The sequence below is a fragment of the Neolamprologus brichardi genome, chromosome 6 (genome assembly GCF_056152115.1).
Source record: "Neolamprologus brichardi isolate AB-2024 chromosome 6, ASM5615211v1, whole genome shotgun sequence".
NCBI lineage: Eukaryota > Metazoa > Chordata > Actinopteri > Cichliformes > Cichlidae > Neolamprologus > Neolamprologus brichardi.
In genome coordinates, this window is record NC_142109.1 from 7,998,956 (window position 1) to 8,025,197 (window position 26,242).

The 26,242-nt window shown below is 41.3% G+C and overlaps 1 protein-coding gene across 3 annotated transcripts; it reads right to left on the minus strand.

The window, feature by feature from the left end:
• Positions 1 to 2,323: 2,323 nt before the first annotated feature.
• On the minus strand, positions 2,324 to 25,689 carry LOC102789536 (axin-1-like). Of its 3 annotated transcripts, XM_087841595.1 has the most exons (15): positions 25,479 to 25,689; positions 21,150 to 21,285; positions 20,438 to 20,603; positions 17,188 to 17,869; positions 15,444 to 15,637; positions 15,081 to 15,236; positions 13,751 to 13,885; positions 13,535 to 13,631; positions 11,294 to 11,431; positions 9,416 to 9,806; positions 8,146 to 8,323; positions 7,286 to 7,462; positions 5,958 to 6,254; positions 5,709 to 5,858; positions 2,324 to 5,624 (listed from the first exon to the last, which is right to left on the minus strand). In XM_087841595.1, exons 4-15 carry the CDS (start codon positions 17,797 to 17,799, stop codon positions 5,498 to 5,500), a joined length of 2,652 nt encoding a protein of 883 aa, XP_087697721.1. In that variant the 5' UTR covers positions 17,800 to 17,869; positions 20,438 to 20,603; positions 21,150 to 21,285; positions 25,479 to 25,689; the 3' UTR covers positions 2,324 to 5,497. The 3 variants fall into 3 exon arrangements, with proteins under 3 accessions (XP_087697721.1, XP_087697722.1, XP_006804397.2); XM_087841596.1 differs by lacking the exons at positions 20,438 to 20,603; positions 21,150 to 21,285; positions 25,479 to 25,689 and adding an exon at positions 18,804 to 18,962 and having other exon boundaries at positions 7,286 to 7,459; XM_006804334.3 differs by lacking the exons at positions 20,438 to 20,603; positions 21,150 to 21,285; positions 25,479 to 25,689 and adding an exon at positions 18,804 to 18,962.
• Positions 25,690 to 26,242: the final 553 nt, after the last annotated feature.

Here is a 26,242-nt window from a genome sequence, read left to right on the forward strand (position 1 = left end):
TCACGCTTTTCTTTGAATATACACTCTTTCAGCAGTCACTTTGTTTTTAAGTTGCTGAGTAACCGCTGCAGTTTGTTACACCAATATTAAATGGCCATTGTTTTATTCGTTTTTGTAATTGCTATAAATTGACCTTCTATTCATTGGAAAGGTTATCTCTTTACAACACAATACTCTGAGCCGATTACTCGAAAATAATAATAATAAATAAGTACCAGTCAAGCATAAGAGTTTATTCATTTGAGACAGCGTGACAAACGACGGTGGTATATTTGGGGGGTTTCTGTCAACTTGATCTTACAACCTTTTTCCTTAACTTGCTGTTTCTAAATATATTTTTAAATATTTTTTTATTTAAGTGTTTTGTGTTGTGTGTGACTTAAATCTGCTGAATTTATCTGACTTCATTTTTTTTCAAACCTGACATAATCTAATTAAGTTTGTCCAGCAATTCTCCTTTTCCTTTTTAGGTCATGGAGACCTGACTCCATCTGCTGCTGAAGACGGTGCGTCACATGTGACACCTGTGGACATGAAAGCGAAGTGGATGGTACATGACAATTGGTAAGATGCTGAGTACATTAACTATATGCAACAGAAAGTTAGATTTACACCCACATCCCCTGCACTGATGGAACAAGTATTGATATTGGAGACATGTATGATTATTGAAATCATGCTAAATTACATTTTCTTAGATAGTGTTTCAATTAATTAAGCTAAATAAGTGCCTGTAGACATTGCCAAGCTAAGGATCAATATTTGCTTCTAGGAGGACATTTTTATATATCATACACTAGTGAACAAAGCTATAACTGATATAAAGACATTCAATTCTTGGCTTAAAATAAATCAGGTCCGACTTTATTAATTAGAGCTGTTTAACCTCCTAAGACCCGAACTCTTCCACAACATGCATTTTTAATTTTTCTTTGATATTTGGGCATATTGGGGCCCAGTGAATGTAAAAACAAAGAATTACCAGATTTATTTATTTTTTTTTACCCAATTTTTGTTTCTAAGAAAAATAAGAGCCACAAATGAGGATATTCGTTTAAAATTTCGATAGAACGGTAGCAGTATAATGTCCTTCTAAGTGGATATTAGGCCCTTGTCGAGCAAAATTGAGTATTTGGGTCTAAATAACCAAAAATGTGATGTCCACATATGTGGACGCCAGGTCAGAGGAGGTTAACTTCTCATTAACACAAATACAGTGTCTAATTAGCCAATCACATGGCAGAAACTTAGTGCATGTAGACATGTCAAGATGACCTGCTGAAGTTCAAACTGAGCATCAGAACAAGGAAGAAAGGTGATTTAATGATCTGAAAAAGAAGAAAATATCCAGAAGAAAAGCATCTCTGAATGTGGAACACAGCGAACCTTGAAGCAGATGGGCTAAAGCAGCAGAAGACCACACTGGGTAACACTCCTTTCAGCTGAGGCTTACAATTTGCCCATTCCCACCAAAGTGGGGTGTTTGAAATACCAAAGGAGTTTGAAAAATGTTGTCTAGTCTGATGAGTCTCAGTTTCAGCTGCAAGATTTGACTAGTGATGTCAGAATTTGGTATAAACAACATGACAGCACAGATCCAAACTTCCTTGTATCAGCAATGCAGGCTGCTAGTGGTGGAGTAATAGTGTGGGGAAATGCCACAGCTTACCTGAGTATTGTTGATGACCATGTTAATCCCTTTATGGATAGCGCACCATGTCGCAAAGCTCAAATCATCTCAAACTGGTTTCATGAACATGACAGTGAGTTCACTGTACTCAAATGACATCCACAATCACCAGATGTCAGCCCAACCTCTGGGACGTCACATCACGAATGTGCAGCAACTGTGTGATGCTATCATGTAAATATGGACCAACATCTCTGAGCAATGCTTCCAGAAACTTGTTGAATCTGTGCCATGAAGTATTAAGACAGTTAGAAGGTAAAAGGGGTCCACACTAATAGTAGTAAGGTATACCTATTGCAGAAGCTAGCGAGTGTACGTACATGCAGCCCTTATACAGTCTACATACACACACACGTGTAAATATGCTGTATGTATACTCAAAATACTGATTTCATTTCACAACAAGTTTATCTAATGAAGTGGCTCATGAGTGTATGTGATTGTTAAAGGCTGCATGAATATTTTAGTGTTTTTCATCACCAGCTACAGCTATCACATAAATGCAGAAGCCAAACAAACTCCAAACTGCAGTGGTGTACAAGTGCAATGCATCTGAAAGTTAAGACTTTTAGTTTAAGGCAAAAAGAGAAAGCCATATAAAATACATTTAACCTCAAAAATAAAGTTGATGAATTTATTCAACATCTTTATTATGAAGTACCCTTTTAAAAGAAATGTACAAGTGGAACCAGCACAGTGACATCTTGGCGTTGGAAAATAAACAAAACAGAAAACACCATGGACATGTGGTGCAGGTCTGAAGACACGTATGAAATGATAATGTACATATTTACAGCAGAGGGTTGATCAGAACAGAAGTGAGAAATAGCATGACTGCAGCTAAAAATACAAATGGGACTGAGTGATGATTAAAACTAATAATAAAAAGCATGGATTGGTTTCAATAAACACATTTTTGAAAGGTTAAAGGCACTGTGTTTCACACAAATCAACAACGCAACAGATGCAGTTATTTGTTCTTGTCCATCAAATCATAAATCACAAGAAACAACTCAATCAACTGTCCCTGGGTGCTCTTTCTAATAAAACAGATGCAAAATATATCAGAGGGCCAAAAGCAGTTTGCACATAAACATTAAACCAAAATAGACAGTTCAATTCATCTGGAAACATTCCTTAAAGAACATGCTCGCTGATTATTAAAATTACATTTTTTTCTTATAAACAAATACATTTCTAATTTTTTTATTTCATACTGAAGGCATAATGGGTTGGAGTAAGGACAAACACATTTTCTGATCCTATGCTCCTCTTGCTGGGGCAAACCCAGGATGATTTCTATTTGACATTAATGCAACACATTCAATTAACAATCAGCATCGAGGACACAAAACAATCAGGTGAACAGATCAATAGTGAACCTGTGCTCAAGTAGCTGACATGATCGATCCTTCGAGGATATGGTGGACAAAAGTAAAAAAGAAATAAAATAACTTTTTTTTAAAAATTCATAAAGTTACATTCGGCTTACGTAGCTGGTGTGCCCTCAGTGCAACGTTTGCACTGCGCTTTATATTCTGACCTCAAGGCTTTACCGCGTTATGGTACAAACACAAGCAGGTTAAAAGACTAGCTTGACATGTTGAAAAATTCACTCTGCTGTTTTCATAACAAAAAAGTGACCAAATGTGTAACACTCCTCGTGTCTATACAGTAAACATGAAGCTATAGGCAATTAGCTGAGCTTAGAATAGAAGACATCTCGCCTGGCTCTGTCTACATTTCGCAGTCTCCCTCCCAGCACATTTCAGCGTTTCCTAATCAGCATGCATCTATAACCTGAGCTGAAGGCCTTACAATCATTACGATCTTACAATCTTACTCCGACCTCAAATCTGTTTTTCCCCACCCGCAAAAGCGAGTATTTATTAGACGGCTCATCAGGCTCTAGGTAATCGTGATAGGTCCTCTGAATCATCAATTTATATGTAATAATCTAGCAATCCACAGATCAACCAAATATCAATACTGGCATATTTTGAATCATCTACCGTGTCACCAATTTTGTGCTGAGCTAGTGCGATAAAAATCTGAAAAACCTTTAAACAGTTTAGAATGACAAAAACAAAATAAATAAATAAACAAAAACTAACAATCAGCTATCAACCAAACTATTTTAAACATCACCACTGGTGCCACCCTTCTTATAAACCAATGAACAACAAATAACTGATAATTAAATTAAATTAACTTGTAGTTGAAACTCACGTAGTTTAACTCACGTAAGAGCCAGGGTAGGTCCAATCTTTTTAGTAAACTATAAACTAACAACTGCTGGCTTTAGCTTTGCATTTACCGCTTAGATATACGAGCTGTATTAACTTATCACAGTATTCCTGGTGAAAATTTCTAATGTCAAACTATTAATTTATTTTGGAGAAAGGAAAACAAAAAACAAACAACCCTGCAGTTTTTAAACTCAGTGTTCCTCTACAAAGTTTAAAGATGTAGGAGGAAATACTACATTCCCTCACAGTTATGTCGAAAAACACACATTAGATAGCAGTGGACTGCACATACATGTGTATGTAGGCGAAGGGGGCTCACACTACACTCTTTGGCTGAGTTCCGGTGTACACGACGGACACTTAACGCTTCAGAATAAGCACTGTAGATAGTAATGGCACTGGCCAGGCAGGCAGGCACCTAGACTGAGCTTGGAGTTCTGTGCGCAGGCTTTTGATATAGCAGAAGACTTCTAAAGTTACACAAGGTGACAGTGTGACCGTTTAAAAAAAATTATATATTGTGGTCTTTTTTGAGGGTAATAAAAAAAAATCCTATATTTAAAAATCCTCCCGCAGTAGAACACGACTGCACACTCAAAGGTAAACAGTACAGAGCTGAGGTGCAGTGATGTGGTATACTGGGAAGAAACAAACAAATCGGCTGCCCTGAAATGACTAATGAACTAGCTTCAAAACATACACAATAATACAACATTAAGTCTGAGATATGACGAAATTAAGCTGCAATAATAAGTAATAGTACCTGCCTTGTACATACACGATTCAAATAAAATGAAAACAAGTAGCTAGAATACTTGTCTTATTAAAAATACGGTAAACAAGTTATGCAGAGAACTGTTGTCTGAACAAGGTGATGTGAGAGATCACTACGTGACTTCTAGGAATTGAGGGTGAGCAGGTTTCTCTGTTCTGAGGCTATGAAGTCAACGAGAGGCAGGCTAAATGTTCCACTCCCCAAAAATCTTCTGTCACCAGCTGATGAGGAACAGAGACAGCAAAAGGCAGCTAGACTCCCGAGAGGAACAAAACTGCTTCCTTTACCGTCCTGAGCACCGATTGAAGAGTTTCCGTGGTAATGTAGCAGCATCGTAATGGTCTGCGGAGGACGGGCTCCTCCAGAGCAGAAGTGGAAGACTACTTTAAACCTCTCTCCTTCAGCAGTCCCCTCACTCTTTTCCCATCCATTGCAGTAGAAGTGGAAGACTGGTCAGACATACCTGAACAGCTCTCCTTGATCGTCCACAGTGGAGACAGGACAGGTGAAATAATTTATGTTCTTCTACTACCCGCTGTATCATCTGACCGAGCTTTTTTGCTTTATGTGGGTTTGGATCCAGGCGTTGATGCTCCGTAAAATTAACCGCCTCCTTAACGCTTGAGCTTCGACTATGCAGCGCAATCTCCATTCGGTCGCACGTTACTCCTTCCGCCTTTCTACTTCCCGTTGTTCGTTTTCTGGCAGGTGAATTTCAATCCCACCTGAATGTTTTCTTCCTCTTTTTCATGCCATCTGATTTGTTTTCATGTTCCCAAAATTTCAGTCAACCTTCTCCACCTTCCCAACGATCTTCTCCTCGAAGATAGGCAAGATTGCGTCATCGTCACGAACCTCCTCGAACACCACACCACAGTCAAACTCGTCGCTCACTTTCTTGAAATAGAACCTAAACACAAGCACAAGTGTAAGAGCACATCTTTAACATTCCCACACACACTTATGGCTTTTTAAAACCTGTCTATGTATTTACCTGTAGTGGCCCTTTTTGGTAAGCAGCTCCTTGAACTGGCCCAAAGTCACTACACGGCCTTTAACAGATGTTCGATATGGAATTGGTTCTCCACAAAAGTAGTAAGCCACTGTCATGTTCTCGCACACTTGACGCTTTCCAGACTTGTGCCTGAGACGGAAAAAATACACATTAAACACACAATATAAAAAAATAAACATTAATAATAATAACAATAATCGAGTACACAGAATTTGGCCTGACACCTACCTAGGCTTGACCTGTTGTAGTGCAGCCCTCCTCCTCTCCTCCTCCAGCCTCCGTCTAGCCTCCTCCAGCTGGGTGAGGGGGTTGGGAGCTGGGTTGGGGGGCATAGCTGGGTCCTGGATGAAGGGATGAGAAGGCTGGACTTGGGTGGATGATGAGCCGGGGATAGCGGTGGACACTGAAGAAGGGTTACGTAGTTGAGCAGAGACCCAGGGGTGCACAGCTCCAGGCCGCTCCACTGAAGCTGGACGTGGCGATTCGCTGCTGGTTCCTGTCCTCCTTGAGCTACTGGTGCTCCCTCTGAAAAAACAAGAGAATTGCCTGCATTAAAATGGGCAGAGGAACTAGAGCCTCACAATATGAGACTATGCTAAGCATACATATTTCTAAGATATGTATGTCTCTCTGATCCTGTTTGAGGGGAATGGGCATCTGCCACATGGTGTTGTACACAAAAACTTTTTTAGCATCACTGGTGAAGAGAATAAAACTCTGACAAATAAAGTTATACTTCACTTGCGTTGTTACTGACAACATGTGCAACAAGTTCCTTCCATGTTAGAGCAGAACACGGGCAATCTGTAACACACCTAATGCTGGAGGGCGGCCTTGCTGTTAATCTTGTTGGCACAGGTCTGTTATATATGCCAGCTGACTAGTGCCCGCACACACAGTTATATGGTCATGGGTTAATATTAAAGAGTAATCATTAGCCAGGTTATTGCTTAGCTGTGGGCACAATCGCAGATTCCATTTGCCGTTATCTAAGTGTCATCTATAAGGTCACTGAGACATTCACTTTGCTAAGAGCAGAGTCTGCTTTTACTTTGATCCTCTGCTTTAAATGGCAAAATGGTAAATGGCCTGTATTTGTATAGCGCTTTTCTAGTCTCCAAGGACCCCAAAGCGCTTTACACAACCAGTCATCCACCCATTCACGCACACATCCACACCGTCACCGGGCCCTCTGACCACCACCAGTAGGCAACGGGTGAAGTGTCTTGCCCAAGGACACAACGACCGAGACTGTCCAAGCCGGGGCTTGAACCGGCAACCTTCCGATTACAAGGCGAACTCCCAACTCTTGAGCCACGATCGCCCCTGGCGACCAACAACACAAAGTGTTCTTCTTTTTTGCCAAGTAAAATATCAATGCCAAACCACTGCCAAATAAAAGAAACTGTGGTATTTTCAATACACTATATCTGATGAGAAAGAAAGCACATCACCTGTATTCCTAATTTAATTTTTATTTCATTATTTGATCTTAAGAATTTTAAAAATTTCAACAACTATAAATTACTGTCAGCTTTAAATATAAAACGACTCACCCATGGGAACTCTTTCTCTGTCTGTCTCCATCCATCATCCATTGCAGGATCTTCTGGTTTCTCTCCAAATCCTCCATTGGTACCTGTGCCTCCAGGCCACGCCCACTCTCGTCACCTTTCCCCGATGCCTCTGATGTCTTCTTACAACCTCGCCGTGATAGTGTGCTGCCTTTACTACTGCAGAACAAACAGGTAACAAAAGAAAAAAAAAAACAGTTTGAGTCATCCGATTACCTAACAGCATAGACAAGATAAGATACTTTACTGCCACTAGGGCACTGCCAGGATACGGACTTGTCCTTAATAATAGCATAATACATTAAAGTAATACAAATGTATGCAAAGTTCTGGAGCCTATTCCAGGGTGCACCTGTCACAGGACAAACACACAGAGACAGACAACCATTGGCACTCACTTTCACACCTATGGGCAATTGAGTGTCATCAATTAACCTAATCCCACTAACTGCAGGTCTTTGGGTTGTGGGAGAGAACCCATGCAAACATGGGGAGAACATGCAAACTCCACACAGAAAGATCCCGGCCTGATGATGGAATTGAACTCAGGACCTTCTTGCTGTGAGCCAACCGTGCTCAGTGGGAATATGGCTGTACGGTAAAAACTGTTCAGGAATTGTCTGGTTTTGAGTTTTTCATGGATCTGTATCTCTTAGCAGACGGTAAAAGTTCAAAAACATTTTAGGCAGGATGGAAAGGGTTTTTGAGTTGTATGCAAGCAGCAAAGAGATGAAGATGTCACTCAAAGCTGGTAGGTGGAAGTTAGTGACGCCTTTGTACAATCCTCTGCAGAGCTGTTCCCCTTGCATACAACTTCCTATAGACCAAGTGCACACGCTTACCTATAACCCATCCCCTCGTGTGTGCTGGCTCCAGCTCCATCAGCATAGTTTCGACTTCTCCCGGCATACTGATTGGCTGACTCTCCATTCCACAGGAAGTTGGGCTGAGACCTACTACCCGCTTCCTCTGGCCCATCCCTTCCTCTGTGGTGGTACAACGGCTTGTGGTGATGCATACCTGAGATGGAAATCAGTAAATGTAAATGGAAACTCACGGCACTGACATCTGTGCTATTTCACCTGAAGAGCCAGTTATGGTTTGCTATTAATTTTTTTTGTAACAGGATGCACTAATTAGTCCAAGGATATTACAGTTCCTTCCTGTGTTGTAAAGGTACATCAAAAATCTCAAGACTCCATCTTCACATTAACTCAATATAATGAGCACGAGTTAAGCCTACTCTGAGGAGCAACAACAGCACATTATTCCACAGCAACACAAACACTTGAGCAGAATAACAACTATTTCTTGCTACTTGAGGTTACATTTGCCAATAACTACAGTGTACAGTAGGTGTGGGGAATACGGTCTCCAAAAAACCAAACCAAAACAAAACACTCTTAAAAAGACAGGGACACAGGATATGAACCAGGTATAATGTTGAAGCATCAGCATTAACTTCTAATGCACAGTTCCGCAAATAAATAAAATAATTTTTAATGTTTGTAGAAATAATTTACCCAAAGTTGTGTAATGTAAGAAAAAGTCTGCACTTTTTCTAAATGTGTTTGTAGAACTAGAGAGGACATGTAACTGTGTCCGTTGGAGCAGCGGTCCCCAACCCCCGGGCCTCGGACCGGTACCGGTCTGTGAGTCACTTGGTACCGGGCCGCGAGAGTTGAGGCTCAGGTGTGAAATATATGGTTTTCAGGGTTTTTTATCGGTTTTCAGGGTTTTGTATCGGTTTTCAGCGTTATTTTGTTATCGTTTTGATCGTTAACTCGGTTTTCCTGGGTCTTTTCACGTGTGTTATGAATAAATCTTTTTTTCGGTACCGGTACTAGTTTTATTTTGTTGTATTTATCCGCGACACATTAAAGGCCGGTCCGTGAAAATATTGTCGGGCATAAACCGGTCCGTGGCGCAAAAAAGGTTGGAGACCGGTGCGTTGGAGAGTTGCTTTAGCGACATGTGGTATTGGGGGTATTATGCATATGCAGAGCTTAACACAGAGAGTAACCTGGGCCCACATTTAGATAGTCTGTTTGTTGCTGAAGTGCTTTGGAAATCGTGCTCGACCATTTCTCCCTCCCCTTCACAGCCGCTTACCTTTGACTCCAGCAGCAGGCAGACTGTGACCTGCACCTCGGTGTGCAGGGTAGTGAGGCGGCCCGATTCCCCCGTCAGGTGAACGCGATGATTTGGGAGGAGTGTGCCGACCCCCTCCTGCTAAGGTGCTGTTGTTTGCCCCTGGCGACTGGCAGCCTGGCGTCCTCATCACCCGCTGTACGTGCTCATCCAAAATAGATTCTGGGTCGTCGTCATGGGGATCGTCTATGGGGACCAGGCCTCCGTAAGTCGCGACTGTTGCCGTGTTAGCAGTGGTCTCGGAATAACGGGCACCATAAAGAGGTGGAAACGATGAGGGGACGGGTAGAGACATGCTATGAGAAGACATTGAGGTTGTCATGGAGACGTCAGCATCATCCCCCTCTTCTTCCTGTTAAGAACAGAAAATATATTTAGTTTTTCAATTTTAAAACTGGGTTGTACATCAATACAGAAGACAATGATTAAGGTGATGGAGGCTAATAAATGTGTTTCTTTTTTTGCCTAGCCTTTCTGCCTGTGTATTACAAGCCGGATGGCTTCGTGGCAGTAACCTGACAACTAAGAAAAAAAAAGAAGAAGAATTGGGCAAACTTTATCTAAAAATGCTGTTGTGCCAGTTCACCTGATATCTGCTCACTTAGAATCACCAATAATTAAACTATCGATATATAATCCCAGAGTGATTATCTCTTCTCTTGATGGCATAGTCTCTCCTCTCACCAGCAGCAATGAGTCTATACAGAAGCAATCACTGTTAAAGTGGAATGCTAGAGCCAGATTAACTGAGTGTAATATTAAATTCCCACCATGGCCAGTCGCAGGAAACCGAAATAGCAAGTTTTTCTGGCAAGAATCTGTTGTAACAAGTGACAAACAAATGTGTTGCTGCTTAATAGGGCTGCACGATTTTGCATAAAATGAGAATCACGATTTTTTTGCTTAGAATTGAGATCACGATTCTCTCACGATTTTCTTTTCTAATATAAATATTTATTGCACTTATTAACTGCACATCCACTTCGTAACAGTTGAGACTGAACATAAAAACAATTTCGTCTCCACCGCTGCTCGACATTGCGTGTATACAGCAGGTAGTGCAACATTTTTAAAATAGCTGCGGGATGGCACTGTGTAGCGTTTCTCTAGGATGTTGATTATTTTCCTAAATCCCTCATTTTGCACAGTGTTGATGGGAGCCATATCTTTGGTCAGGTGATAAGTGATAGCCTCCGTAATTTCTTTGTGCCTGCAGGAGTTTGACGGGTACGGGGAGGCGCTGTATAAGCTTCCCGTTATTGATGTTTGGGTGGTTGACCGGGACGGATTTTCTCCTGTCACTTTCTTGGCCTTTTACAGCTTCGTCATCTCTCACGTGCTCTCCGTTGTTTTTTCCCTGCCAGCTTACTTCTGTATCACATGGTATAAGCCTCCGCCCTTGTCATTTGTTGAGCAGGAAGAGTGAGCACTTGTTTTCATGCAGATTATGTCCCGGATCAAAATGCGGTACAATCGTCATCTTTTTTTCTTTCTTTTTTTTAAAAATAGTTGTCATTTGGAAATGAGATCGCACATAAGTATGAATTGAGATTGCGATTTTCCAACGATTAATTGTGCAGCCCTACTTCTACAGTTGTAGAATCAATCGCTAAACTGTTTACAGGCATTTCTGCATATATGGCATAATGCATTGTCTAAATTTCTACTGTGTAAATCTCCTTGTAGATGAGAAGCTAGCTGTGAGTCTGGAATAGAAGTGACAGAGCTGCATAGGCAGGCTGACTAAAATGGAAACAACTCTTTCTTTCACTTACAAAGTTTTGATTTTGAAGAATTAAAATCACATTGCAGGGTGCATATATATGATCGTGTACTCACCAGCCGTACTCTCTTCAGCCTCTCTTCAAGTCTTTCCTGAGCCTCTCGCTCTCTGAGCACCGTCTCCAGCCTGCTGATGAGCTCCGCTGCAAACCTCTCAGGCTCTACGTGGATGTCCTTTGGCATTCGATACGTGCGCTGTGTATTGACACAAGTAGAAATTATTACATACTACACATGGCTGCATGTCTGCTGCTATAATTTAAATGGCAAACTTATAAACTAATATGCATTTAACACATTCAAATGGGAAAACTTAACTTGTGCAAACAATCAATGTTAGCAATGTGTGACAGTTATGGTAATTCCTTCTCAACTACTTGCAGATAAATACTGCCTTAAGACCACCTCACATTATGAGCTAAATCTACCTGCTGTGTATAGTTTGTACCATTACATCTACTCCTCCTACTTCTTCAAACCCAGAATTTAGGAATAAGTAAATATGTTTTATTCCAAAGTTTTAACTGGTATCAATCAGATGCCTCTCAGATGTCACTTCTGAGTATCTGTACATCAAGTGCTTTTAGTTTTTAATGGGGCTGGTGATTTCAATCAGTGTCCAAGTTGATCCTGAACTTTTAAAAATCCAGTGCCGACTTTTAAATAAGTTGCTGAACTTTAGCTGTACTCATTTTGACCAACATGCTGGTAGTGCACCAGGACCTCAGCTTTGCATGGGATGCACCTTTACTTCCAGTTTAAACTGTGGAATGTGCACACAAGTCACTTCACTGACACCAAAAAACACACAGCACCTCTGGCAGGGATTCAACACAGTAGCAGGCTGCAAGCCCACCGATCAGACATGCTGTAATGACCTCGCACTGCCAGATAACCTCAATACACCAACAACAAAGGGCTCCCGTCGTCACCTGCCAAATAGATCATGTTCTGAAGGAATGTGTAGAACAACTGAAAGATGTTTTCACAAGGACATTTTCAACATCTTCCTTCGACAAAAATAACATTCCCACTTGTCTAAACGGCACCGCTATAATTTTGTACCCAAGAAATCTGACCCAGCTTGTTTGAATGACTACCACCCTCTAGCCCTCACCCCGAGAAATGTGAAATGCTTTGAAAGGCTTGTCTTGCAACATAATAAGTCACATCTCCCTTCTAACCCCTAGAATTTGCATACAGAGAAAACCAGCCTACAAAAGATGCCATTATATCCACCCTGCACCACCTCAGTCTGACTCATCTGCAATACAGAAAGTCATACACATCCTACTGATTCAAGTCAACTTTTTATACTATCTTGCCACAGCAGCTGGCACCTGGTACCTAGAACTGGATCTTGGGCTTTCTTACACAGAGATGGCAGATGGCCAGAAAAGGAAGAAAACAACATAATATGCTGAATACAAGATCGCTTTAAAGGGTGTGTATTCAGCCCATTATTGTTCAAGATGTGGATACATGACTGCTCTGCTAGTTTTAACACCAACCACACCAAAAGGTTTGCTAAGGTAGGCCTCATTGCCAATCAAGATGAGTCAGCTCACAGAGGGGAGTTGACAGCCTTAACCTCAACACAGGGAAAAACATCAACAATGAGATAATTGCTGACTTCTCGACAATCAGTTTCACCTTCCACTGATTGTTGGTTCTGTGGTAGAAACAAAAGCATGTAATTTCTGCCGATATGCCAAACTGATGACATCACTTCCAGTTACTACACCACCACAGCCTTAATCAAAAAAGGCCTAGCAGCACCCTCCGCCTCCTCCACATGCTGCCAACTCCCTTCAGACATTTACAACCAGTGCAGTCTGGGCATTGCCAACGTCCCCACTCATCCTTCTCACAGCCTGTCGCAGCATTCGCTCAAGGACCACACACACACACACTTATGAAACAGCTTTTCAACCCACATTGATCACAATGCTGAACCAGAACAACAAGAAGGGCCTTACTTAACATATTTATTTACTTGTGCATCACTTATTTATTATCGTCATGATATTTTGCACTGAGCAGGATGCCAGGCCCAAGTTGCCTGCATCGATCCGTGTATGAATGATACACTGAAAGCACTTAAACATAAATAAAAGTATGACTAATACGAACGGGTGTGAATTTAGCAAAGATTACAAAGTTGTATTGTCACATAAAAGCCTAATAGTGTGCAGAAAAACTTTAAAACTGCATTCCAGTGTCAAATTCTGCACATATTTCACTGTGCATGCAGCAATACAAGAACTGATATTGCAGCAAATTGCTGTTTGTACTCACAGGTATATGAGGTAGGGGCACACGTCCGTTGGCTTTGGCACTTTCATGCATCTCTTTACGATGCTGTTTCCAATATCTGTATGGAGGAATACCATCTCTACACAAACACAGAGGGAAAAAAGATGAACAAAAATCAATTACAGATCTGTAACATTTCTACGAAACTCAAAAGCGTAGTATTGTCCAAGGTGCAGCAGGCTGTCTGTGAGTACTTACACACTGCTGTCGGTCAGTGACATTGTGTCTGCATCGCTCGACATGCTCTGCTGCTCACTGTCATTGGCACTGGTTGCTGGAGCCCGCGCATAACCCATGTTTGCGTAGTATGGGTTTACCGGCTCTCTCCATGGCCTGAAGAAGAATTGAGACATCGTGATTCATTCAAAGGAGCCACGTTAAATTTTCAGGGGTTCTTACAAAACATTCGCACCAGTTCTTTTTCGCCTTAGTCATGTCTGATATGATGCTTGTGAATTGTGCTAAAAAAAAAATTAAATTGTGAATTGTGCTAAAAAAAAATGTGTTAAAGGCTTCAAAATTGTGAATTCAAAAGTGTGAAGCGTCCAGATTAAATACACAAAATGGAAAAAAAGGCTCAGAAAGTTTGGCTGCACACTAAATTTGCTCTTCTCAAGAAAGACTTGTGTTCATGATTTCACAATAAGACAAAATGCCACCTACTCTTGATATAAGTGGGTGTGCTGCAAAGATTCCCCGAAAAGAGCTATTTGCAATCTTGAAAGGGTTACAAAGAAGCTAACAGAAAAAAGTCTCAGCCTTGCCATATGAATATTTCCACTATAAGAATATCAACAGGTATTATATATTATTACTTATTATAATGAAAAATATTATAGATGTATTTTGGCAATGTTTGTAAATGACAAACTCTAATTACCAAAATATTACTCTTGCATAATACTAGGTCAACTACACCGCTATACACGAGACAAGAAACACCCACCGTTTCCCACGGGACATGATAGGGCATGTGATTATGTACGCGCACATGCATGTATGCAAGTGAAAGGAGGGGCACTCAAGCATTTTAAAAATGAATAAACATAACATAACCCAACCCAAACAAACATAACCCAATATCTACTTAGTAAGAACATATACAGAAACAATCAACAGCCTCTCCACAAAGTTCCTCCTCAAACAGATCGATTCTGAGTCCACTCTCTTAGACTGCAGCTGGTCCCTGCAGTGTTGGTCCCTGTTCTGTTCTGCAAGTCTCAGAGAGCTCAGCCCAGTAGCATCAGCTCTCCACCTGCTGTGGGTTCTACTTAGAGCTGAATCTAGGGCTTGCATCAGATCTCCAGAGAACCAAATACAAACGTAACCAGCTGCAGTCCAAGTCTGTCCAACTGCAGGACAAGGGAAACACTAGACGCAAAGGATCGAAGCTGACTGGTTAGCACAGAACGTTCAGATCTAAACGATGTTTTTTTTTTAAAAATTGACATCGCATGGAAGTTTCAATAAATGTTTAGATATTATTTATGTTATGACTGCAAAACAGCAGGCGTATACACACACACACCTGTACTCCCTGCTGTCCTGCCTCCTCCTACTGGCTGAGGCTCTCTGTGGTGCCGTCTGCATCAGCAGGGTCTGAGTCAACCTGCAAGCTGGTGTGTCTCCACAGTCGTCCTCATCTTTCTCTTCCTCCACTTCCCTCACTCCTCCTCCTCCACACCTAAGACCACATTTATGTTATTAAAAAAACTCAGATGAATTATATTACTTCTAAATATTTAGACAAATGAATTTCAGCTTCAAAACTTTGTTCGAGCTGTTCTGATCAGCTGAGACAGATCAGTGAAGTTTACAGTTAAATCCTATGCAATGCATCAGAATTGAAATGTGGTATAACACAAAGTCTCAGGTTCCTTTCTCTTCTCACCTCCACTCCTCATCCTCAGCGAGTGTAGGCAAATACCCAGAAACAGGCTTGGCTGGTCCTGATGAAGGGCTCTGATCACTGGGGTTTGGCTTTGGGCTTTCTCCCCCTGTCCGTGTGTACTCCAGGTACAGATCTGACTTAAGGAACAAAGGGTAGGTGTTCTCCTCGATTATGGTCTGGATCTCTGTCTGAGCCTGGAACACACAAAGACCAAGTTGGTACAATAAAAATGAAGACATTATTTCTCACCTCTAAGTTCACTGTGACACAGTGCTCCCAGACTGAAAGGCTTTGCCCTTTCAAACTATATATTTCATGCCAAATGGATACTCATTACAGACCAACACAATTACACAGGATATACCAGCATTTATGTTAGAGACTACACAGCTAGGCTAACACCGATTCCAGACTGAAAAAGCAATGTGTGTCACATTTAAACCACATGCAAGCAATAAACCTGAAAGGGTCAAAGTGCATCCCTCAATGTGGCTTGGCACAAGTCAAGTTGGTTTGAATTCTAGTTGAACAGTACACAGCTTTGGATTTTATTACTTTGATGACTTGCGGAGAAACAGCAACGGAAATAAAATCAAACGTAAGTCTGTGGAACAGCTATAAAGAAAGCTAATTGAAACAAGCTTCATTTGGTCCATCACAGTAATACCCATGCACTCTTACTCAACATAACATTATTATGTATACTCTATGAGACTCAAGTCTTTAAGACTGGTGATAGCAGTCTCATAGAGTATACATGTGGTCTCAACATTAAGAAGATAAAAATGAGCAGTCATCTACGCAAAACTGAAAGTGTTCAGGGTTAAAGAGGGCAGAGAGGAGCAGATGATCCTTTGGTGTGGTTTGCTCATTAAGGCAGAAACAAAGCACAAGGAAACACAAATCTGTGGTTTAACAAAACAGCGACAAGTGTGTGACTTCTCTTGCTCTTTTACTTTTCCTGTCAGGATGAATGCCCCCTGTCAACCACAGGAACACTGTCAGAAGATCAGAAACTGATTGAGGTACTCAGGAAGTATAGCTGCACTTACACCGTGGGAACCTGGGTAAGCTTATAGTTTGAGTCACTGTTCCCTACCCCTAAATAAAACCCTAAAGTCAATAAAGCAGAACTGAATGGCCCTGACAAATCTAACGCATGTTTCAAGACAGCAAAAGCTTCTTGTTCTGAGATTGTTTTAAATGTTTAATGGAAATGAATACATGCAAGAACAAACTCTGTGAATTATAAATATGCTACTTTCCATGTTTTTAAATAAACATACTCGCTACAAAATCTGATCTGTATAAGGGCTGGTTAAATAGACATGATGGAAGCAGATATGGCTTTAAGTTCCTTAAATCTGGGAGTAAATATTGACACTGAAATTATAACGACTTGACAGGAATAGACCTAGTGCAGTGAGAAGAGCGAAAAACATAAGTTCCCAGCACCAGTCAACTGAAAGCACAGCCATATGAAAGCCATTGTCAGATTTGGTTTTTTTCCATCATGAACCATCTTGCCAACATCCACAATTCAGTTTCAGTTTCCTAACCTGTCGGCCTGCAACACTGCTTAGCATTGGCACCTTAATGGCTACAGTTTCAATTCCTTAGCCAAATCTGGCCATTTAAACAAACAAAATAATAGCTGTCAGGAATGAATAACAGTATCTACTAGACTGTTCTCTTCAACCTGACTGGCATCCTGTTAAATATTACAATATAAAATTCTAATAACCTGTTCAAAAATGGCTGCGTCTGGATGCGGCTTTCCCACGCAGTCTCTGATGAAGCTCTTGGTGGCAGCTTTGATCTGCCTGGAGACGATCCCATTCCCATCTACAATATACTTTCTGTAGATAGCCTTGGCCAGCTTTGCCCTCTTGTCCTGGCTGGTCTTCCTGAACCCAGAGCAGGCAAACCAGAAGTCGAGAAGGTCTGCACACCCTTCCTGGCACAGGAAGGTTCTAAACAGCTGGGTGCCTTCCCTGTCGTCCAGGAGGGAGTGAAGTGACTCGGCCCACTTCAGGTAAGGAGGGGTTGGTGAAGCAGAGCCCTCAGGTTCATAGCCCAAGTCCAAGTCAGGGCGACGTGGGGTCGCAGACGACGAGGAGGGTGTATAACTTGACGGGTCCCCCATTTTAGACGACAGGGGATAGCCTGCGGTTTGGGAAAGGGTGTTTGGACGGGTGCTGACTGACTGGACTGGGGTGTCCACGTCTGAGCCCTCCTCACCAGGAACCGGGGGCCGCGGCGCATCCTCTGTAAAGTGGGTAGGGGCACTCATGGAGGCCACAACCCCACCCCCGCCCCTGTACCCGATCCCATGCAATTCTCTGACAACGCTCATGTCTCTGATTGCACAAGGCAGAGGTCAGATATTCCCCTTTAGCAATGACTTGGCTGGCAAACAATTCACCCTGCAATGGAAACAAGAAAAGCAGTTAGATGTAGCAGTGGAAGGTGATGACTCAAATACAAATATTATTGCTAAGGTGAGAATGATGACTTGAGTCACACCTCATCACTGAACTGTGTCACCCCACTAATACACACACAGTATGTATATATTTAGAGTGCGAGAGATCACTGAGTAATAACGTTAGATGATGAGCAGACACACGAAGTATGATACTAACAGTATGAGACTCATGAGAATATAGTCATAGAAACTGAAAACACAGCAAGTTTGTTAACTTGGCATCTAAACTTACTAGCAAATAGACCTCAGTTTAAATAATCACGTATTTCTCCAACTAAGTCTCCAGTTTAACGATTACCAACTCAACGCGCTTTACTTAAGTATCCAAGCTTAAGTTCACCAACAAGTTTATTTCGCCTGTGTAGCAGCTAGCTTTAGCGCTAACTCCTGTCAAATCACACGCTCGGTATTGCTGGACACTGTTTTGCAAATAACCAACTAATGCTAACAAGCTAAAATGGCTAGCTAGCCTTGTAGCAATGCCACCACCAATGCCAGGGCTTTGAAGTGAGAATCTCATTCATCTTGGCCTGCAAAGACGGTGGGGGATGGGCACCGAAACAAACTCCACACAACACGGGCCTCCGTGCAAAAAAAAGGAAAAAAAAAGGAAAAAAAACTTCAGCACTAGAGGAAACTATAAACGTACTCGTAAAGAGCACATTTGTACAGAAGCAACGCAAACTTTCTTGTTGTTTAACCCCAACAAATCTAGTCACATAAGATCAAACAAAACAAGAAAGCGAGGGCACGTTTCTGACTCTGCTGGCTGCAGCGCCAGCTAGCTTGATGTGTTAGCTAGTTTTGATTAGCTGGCTAGCTTAGCTAGGTCCGTTAACGTCCCGTGTTTTCCACAAAAGTTTACGTCCTACCGTCTCTGAAAGCCCGTTCCCCGTAATCCGCTGCATTGGGGATACTGGCGCGAACAGTGTACTCCAAAACGCAGCATATGGATAGCTTTTGAGATTAAATATTAACGAAAATAACCCGTCGTCTTGCCCTTAACTCCCCATGGTGGCTGCTTTCAGAGCAATAATACAGAGCGAGTACGTGAGTGCACGCCGACTGTAAGCGGAGCGTAGTACGTTTCTAGAAATGCACCGGATAGAAACGCCAAAGACACGAAAAAATACCCGAGATTCTTTAATCTTATCCACGATAAATGCAGCGATACGTGAACGTTATTATAAGTGTCCAGCATGCATAATTTCCAAATAGTTAGAAGAATACAAGAAATGTAAAAGTATTTACTATGCAAGGCAAAACTGACTGATGCAGCATTTTGATTCTGCAGCAATGTAGAGCTAATTCAAATTGTTTTATGGGATATTTACTGAAAATGTGTTTGTTTCAAAACCAAAGTATGACCGCCAAGTCAATGTAGTAAAGTACAACTAGACTCCCACAGCATTTATGGAAAAAGGAAAATGTGCAAACTGCACAAGGTTTAAATTTACAAGTAAATTTCACCTATTTTAGAAACGCACCTAAATCCTGCAATTTAGCAAAGAGAAATTAGGTTCTTCTTACTTCTGATATTTTAATGATTTTGCACTTAGAAGGCGGGCCATATGGTAGTGTAGAATAGTGTAGTGTAACTACACTATTCAAAGGCTTTCTTTGAATGTTGCCAGCAACCAGTTACAACTGGTTTTCTGACCATGCTCAACCATTCTCTGATGCATTAGTGTATGTATGTTTTTTGAATTATGTATTATTACTATGAAATGTATGTTAGCGCAGGCCCTTAACTGCTATTATTACCATTTTATGAACCTACTTAGTTGCAGGTAACAGTGCAGACATATCATCAAGAAACATGCAAAAGTATCATAGGAAAAAAATCTATCTGGAACCATAAGTGTAGTATTATTACAGATTATATGATTATACTATTATTGCAATGGCGACTTTGTGTAAAATGATTGTATGTAGGTAGCTATAAAAATAGTGAAAATCTTTTTACTCTTCTGGAGTAAAACGTTGATACTACTGCTTCTCAACACAATGAGAAAGACATGTTAAAAAAGTAAGCTTGAAGTATTTATTTATGTATTTATTAGTTTATTTGTTAATTTTCACCACTGTGGGTACATTAAATGAGTTATGAAGAAGAGTTTGTACTTCGTGTCGGTTCTATATGTCTCCGTTCTATGTCAAGGTAACCAAAAAAAGTGCATAACGGCGCCCCCATCGGCAAGAACGAGCAATTTCACAATATCTCTAAATGAATGAAAGTGTAATTCAAACGGTAGCCTTTTAATAGACTCCAATAAAAAAAGTTATTCACGATAAGCCGACTGCACCGTACACTGTCACGCACATTTAAAAAAATGTGGATGAAAAAGAAAAAACAAACAAATAAATAAATGAGCCAGAATCCCCAAACGTCACCAGGGCACCACAATAGATCAGGTAGGCTACGGCTCACTTTGCTCCAGGCAATCTGTGAGTAAAGGTGAGACAGTTTTTGAGCAACGCGCGATTACAAAACAAGGCGACTCACCTCTTATGCGTCTTTGCGTCTGAACAGGTGTTCAGTCCGAAGAGCCCATCTCTGCCGGCGCAGTGACTCACAGGACAGAGGGAGCACGCCGCTGCCGCCACCTGAGCATGTCACTCCTCTCCGCCGGGCTGTCAGTCATGCAGGAGCACCGAGCTCCCACCGGCTGCTGGAGGGACGGAGAGAGAGAGGGAGACAGAGAGAGAGAGAGAGCGAGAGAGAGAGAGAGAAGGGTGTGTGTGTGTGTGTGGGGGGGGGGGGGGGGACGACACTACAGTATTCAGGCTGAATCAATATTTCCAAAGGCTCGTGGGAAAAAAGAACACCTGAACGTGGCCTTATTAAATGTTATTCCACAGATGTGTTGCAAATATCTAATACGATCCATGTGTTACTGCATGATGTAAATTTGCCTTACACGTGGATTAACCTGTCACGTGTCTTAGTAAGTAACAGGACTAAAGAAATTACCGCACACACTGCCAAATTTTTAATTTCTATAATCAGCAAGAATGATTTCAATTCACATCACTCCTTGTCTTTGACAACAGCAAAAACAACAGAAAATACACTAATGCAAATGTCCATTAACAAATTGGTTTTGGTATGAATTTGAATCAGAAAATGAAAGTAGCCCATGCCAGTAAAATCAGAAGAAGCAGCATTTACTCTCTTTGGAGATAATAAAACCAAATCAAGGACGCATGGAGCTTACTATGCCTCCCGAGGGGCCGTCAGGCCAGCTGTCCCATGTGAAGGAGAGCAGGGTCCGGTGGCTCAGGTGAGGTCCAGACACCTGTCCTCATCTCTGCCCACTCCTCGATGCACTGCTTCTTCATAACAACTTGAAGCTGGGAAATAATAACAATAATCATCATCACCATCATCCTTCCTGTTAAAAGGGAGTTTGTCCTTCCCACTATTGCCAAGTTCTTGGTAATAAGTGGTTTACTGATTGTTGGGGGTTTTCTCTGTATTATTGTAGGGTCTTTACCTTACAATACAAATCATCTGTTGCTGTGATTGATGCAATATAAATAAAGTGAATTGAATTATTATTTTTATTATTTCATATGAGATTCAAAAATAAATTGTAACCCTCTTGTATATCTGGTTCTTTTATTTAATCATGTATATTTCAGCAGAACAATATAACACTATAGTTTTCAACCCTTATGACATGACATTGTTGGTAAAAAGCTTTTACCAGTCACATGAATTAACCATGTGCACCTAAACACAACAGATCCCTCAATTTCATGTTAACTTACTACTACATGTGAAAATCCTGCTGTGTAAATGCTCCACTTATGTCATGTCATAAGAGCTGATACTTCTTAAATGTAACTCTCTTTATATTGCGATACAGCCTACATGTTGCGTTCAAAGGCTAATAAAAAAAATCATATTTCTAGACTAACCCAACATAATAAACGCCTCCGTTTATTTCAACATATCCAGAACAAAATAATTTTCTTCATCTTGATTTTCATTTCTGTACATGTTCACTGTACCATTGTAATATATTTACATTTCAAAGATATTATTATTATTTTGTTAGCATTGTTTAATTTTGTCCGCCCTTTCGACGAGTGCAGTTGAATCCAACAAAAGCACGGTGAAATTTCCAGGACTTTAACTTTAAAACTCTATTTGGCATGTGCCATTTAAAACCATGTAATCGTCTCTAAACAGATAATCGCTGTGAAATTGTCAGAGAAGGCTTTCAGAGGACAGTAATGAAGACGGGCGGCAAGGTTTAGCGAATGGCAATGCGTTTGATTGACAGACTTTACAGCCAAGGCAAACACACTTCATTATGGAAATGTATGCACATTATTTTGGCCTATATCATCAACAGTCAACACACATACAATCGTTGCACCTGCAGATACAGGTTCTTGTGGTAACAGGCTGGTGTTGTCAGGGCTGCTGTGGTGCCCCCGGAGACAATGAGGGGAGAGGGAAGAAGACAAAGAGAGAATACTGACGAAGATGAACTTGACCTTTATGATGTCTTGGTGAGGAGGGGTTGGGGGCATGTTGGTACTTATGAATCTATAATGAATCTGAACTATGTATGTGTGTGAGTATTGCTGGTCTGTACTCTAAGCTGAAGAAAGGTCATCACACAAGGGGACCACTAATACACCTGCTGCTATCTATCTATCTATCTATCTATCTATCTATCTATCTATTGCTTGAGATTGCAAAACATACTTTTCCATCCTAATACATTTTTCTTGACTAACTCATCGTAACTCATCAGAGCAAAAATAATGTTGCATGACATTATGACATTTAGCACACAGTAAATATAAGTTACTTAACAATAACTTGTAATTAATAATAATAACAACTTAGATTTGTATAGCGCCTTTCAAGAAACCCAAGGACGCTTTATATATATATATATATATATATATATAAGTTAAAAAAGGCTAGAAGTAGAATATTGCAGTAACTGTAATAAAATCGTATTGCATTGACTGACGGCTGAGGTGCCTAGGGTGAAGACGTGGATATACCAATAACCACGTCTTGGTATTTGACAGATAGGATTGGCTCGAGCACCCCTGCAACACTCAGTTGGATAACCTTCTACGAAAATGAACGGATTTAATAGTTATATGATCATTAGTTGCGTTTATACTTGAGTTTTTGTGGCTTTGGAGTGTAGTTTTCAGAGTTTATGTGACTGTATGTTAAGATTTAGCTAGCAATGGGCTACCGTCACCAAAACTCCATGAGGTGTACAGGGAAATCGGAACCAACCTACTTGTTTGTTCAAGAAGGTCAAGCAACTGAATTCAGGAAACAGAGGAAAAGTCATGCAGATTGAGACAGTGTTCAGTGTAAGGAATAGTGCATTTATAGATACAGATCCATAGTACTTGATTGCTTTCTTTATCAGTTTCAGTTTTAGAATTTTAAAGACTTGGATGGTAGGAAGTGACATTCAGAGAATGAATATTCCTGCACACCTATATGCTCCACATCATTTGGAATACGACAATGTAACACATTTTTACTCATAGACAACATATATGTTTGTTAAACATTAAGCACATTGTGCCTCATTTATATATCTTGTTTTATTGGCTTTACTGGCTTTTTTATTGCATTATTAGCAGAGCAGCTGTTACTAATAAAACTGACAAAGACGCCTTTCAACTCAGTGCGCCAGAACCAACGACGCCTGAACTCTGGAATCAAAGAAGGTAAATGGTATTCAACAATTATTACCTGTGCTGTGCTTTTACTCCTCTGACGTGTCAAAATATCTTCTGGGAAAAGCTTTCAGTAGATCATGTTTGAAGTGAAGTCATTTTTATCCATAAAGTTCAATATCCCGGATCACAGCCCTTTATACTCTCTGTCGTCAGATGCCAGACTGGAGTAAGGAAAACTCATCCACCAAAATTCAAACAAACCTACCGTATGTTTTGGCTAACAAGAATCAAATAATGTGTTCTGCTGCACCTGTTGCCACTGGACCAATTCAGATGAATAACGTGATTGATACATGGATGATCAATAATCGACTGGTCACCCTTGCTAGCTTTTCTCAATTTCAGTCAAAACACAGTCACCTTTTCATAAGCTGAAGTGAAGTGAAGACGAGAGTAGATCATTAATTCCTAAATTGAGGCAACCCTCTTAGACTACTGAGACGGAGCTTTTTGTCAGTGAGCCGGTCCAGCTCAGGGGTCCCTTTGTTCCAGCTGCCACAGCAGATTTGGGCGTCTGTACGGAGGCCTGTCAGAAACAGGCTTATCTCTTGGGGGCCTCCCAGCACAAAGACCCATTTAGATGCTCAGAGAAAGTGAAATCTTCATTATGTACGCCTTAAAAGAAAAACACACCCCTGCTCTTTAGGAAAATTAATTGGAGACAAGTATTTTATTCGGGTGAAATAAGAGCTCCAAAACAAAGTATAAGGCTGAGCTTGTACAGTGGGCCCTTTTATTATGTTTGATATGTAGTAGTGAGTAGGATAGCGTCAACGTTTCAGGCAACTTTGCACTGAGAATTGGCGATTACATTAATCACAAACATTGCCACAGAGCTATGAAGGACGGCTAGCGCTGAAGATTATGTTCATCACCCTCCTACTTAAACACTTCCCTCTGTTTTCATTTTTTTCTTTCAATCCTCAAAGTTACACAAGCCAACCAAAACAATATGTGAACTACAGAAAGCACAGTACCAACACTCTCCCATCTATCTCTCTATCATTTATCCACCTATCCGTCAATCCACCTATCCATCCATCTGCTGGCCTTTCCCAGCCATGCCTGTAGTGAGAGTGTCAGTATATCTGCCATGGCGTCCCGCTGATGTGTATTGTGATGGGGCTGAATACTCCAGCAACCAATATGGCCCGCACCAATACTGGATTAGCCACAGTGGATTAGCTGGCTGCCCTCCTGCTGCTTATTCAAATATTGTTTCACGTATTGTCATCATTGGGGCTGAGCTCTGGCCCAGTAGCCTACAAGCTACAGAATATTTTCAAAGAAACCCAGAAAAAAATTTGCTTCCATTTCCCTAAAAAAGCGTCTGATTTCAGCGAATGTGGGATCTGGACCACTGAGGGTCGGGGGAAATTGTTGAGGGGTTCGGAGAGCATCCGCAGCCCTAGAACAGGCAGGGGGGAAAAAAGGGATGGAAATATGATGGAAAAGCAAAAACCCAACTAGGCCAAAAACAGGCATGAAAGCGTGCCTTGATCTTTGATACATGGTGTTCTTCTTTTTTTTCTCCTTTCTCCCTTTCTTTCACCCTCACACATACACTTGGGAGTCAAGGCAATTGATGTGCTGCCTTTGATGGCAAAGAGAGGCCTATATTAACGGCCAAAAAGACCATGATGAAAGGGCTGAGGAAAAAGAAGCAAAATGGGTAGAAAATGTGTTATTAGAAAGAATGGCAACTCATGATGAATACTTGGGATGAAGTGATGGTAACCAGACATCGGGGTCTTGAGGGTTTGATGATTTAACGGCAGCGGAGGAAAGGCTAAGGTAGACGGAAGGCTTACCGTGCTAGCCCCGCGGTAGTGATGGCTGAGGTTGGCTTGGTGGTTCCAGTGTGTCATGCTGATGGTCGTCCTGTTAGAATAAGGGACGTGAATACACCTGCTGCATTGCCTGAGTTCATCGCAGTGATTCCGAGGTCTGGACGCCAGTGGACGTCCCATTGCAGAAGCAGTCGCCATCTTTGTCCCGTTGTTGTCTTGGATATGCTCTCCTGCGTCTTCATCCCTCCCTCTTTCCTTTGATCATGCCTCCCTCCCTTGCTGTCTGCCGTATGACATCATCACGCAGCGGTATCGACAAGCATCAAAGAACCTCTGGGCAGGACTGTGTATCTGTCGGTCTGTGCATTTGAAAGGGGTGTAAATATGGAGCTTAAAGAGTGCTGTAACCCCCCTGCTCCTAGCATCCACTCCTCTTCTCTCACTGCAGATGGGTGGTTTATTAGGCCGATACAAAACTATAAGCACACACCCACACCACCCATTTCTCAGACGGGTGTATCCCAAGGCCCCCTGCTGTGCTTGCAGCGTTTGATGATGCGTCTAGCTTAATTCGATCCCAAAGCTCGCTCCTTTTCTAAGACGTTCATTTCACCCTTCTTATATGTTTTTGCAAGCTGCTGCAACAAAACACAAATGTGTTCTTGGTCAACTTTGTGACTAAATGACAACTACTCTTCGCATAGCCACCCCTCCTTCTTCACACTTTGACTCTCATCCCCTGCTCTTTCTCTCTTACCTCTTACAGCTGGTCGGTACCATTTCCA

Excerpts from the sequence above, each read along its gene's own strand:
- LOC102789536 (XM_087841595.1), bottom strand. The coding sequence starts at position 17,799 with ATGAGCGTTGTCAGAGAATTGCATGGGATCGGGTACAGGGGCGGGGGT. Across the intron at positions 15,638-17,187 it reads ACGCAGCCATTTTTGAACAG|GCTCAGACAGAGATCCAGAC; the intron begins GTTATTAGAATT and ends TGTGTGTTCCAG. Across the intron at positions 6,255-7,285 it reads CAGAGAAAGAGTTCCCATGG|AGGGAGCACCAGTAGCTCAA; the intron begins GTGAGTCGTTTT and ends TTGTTTTTTCAG.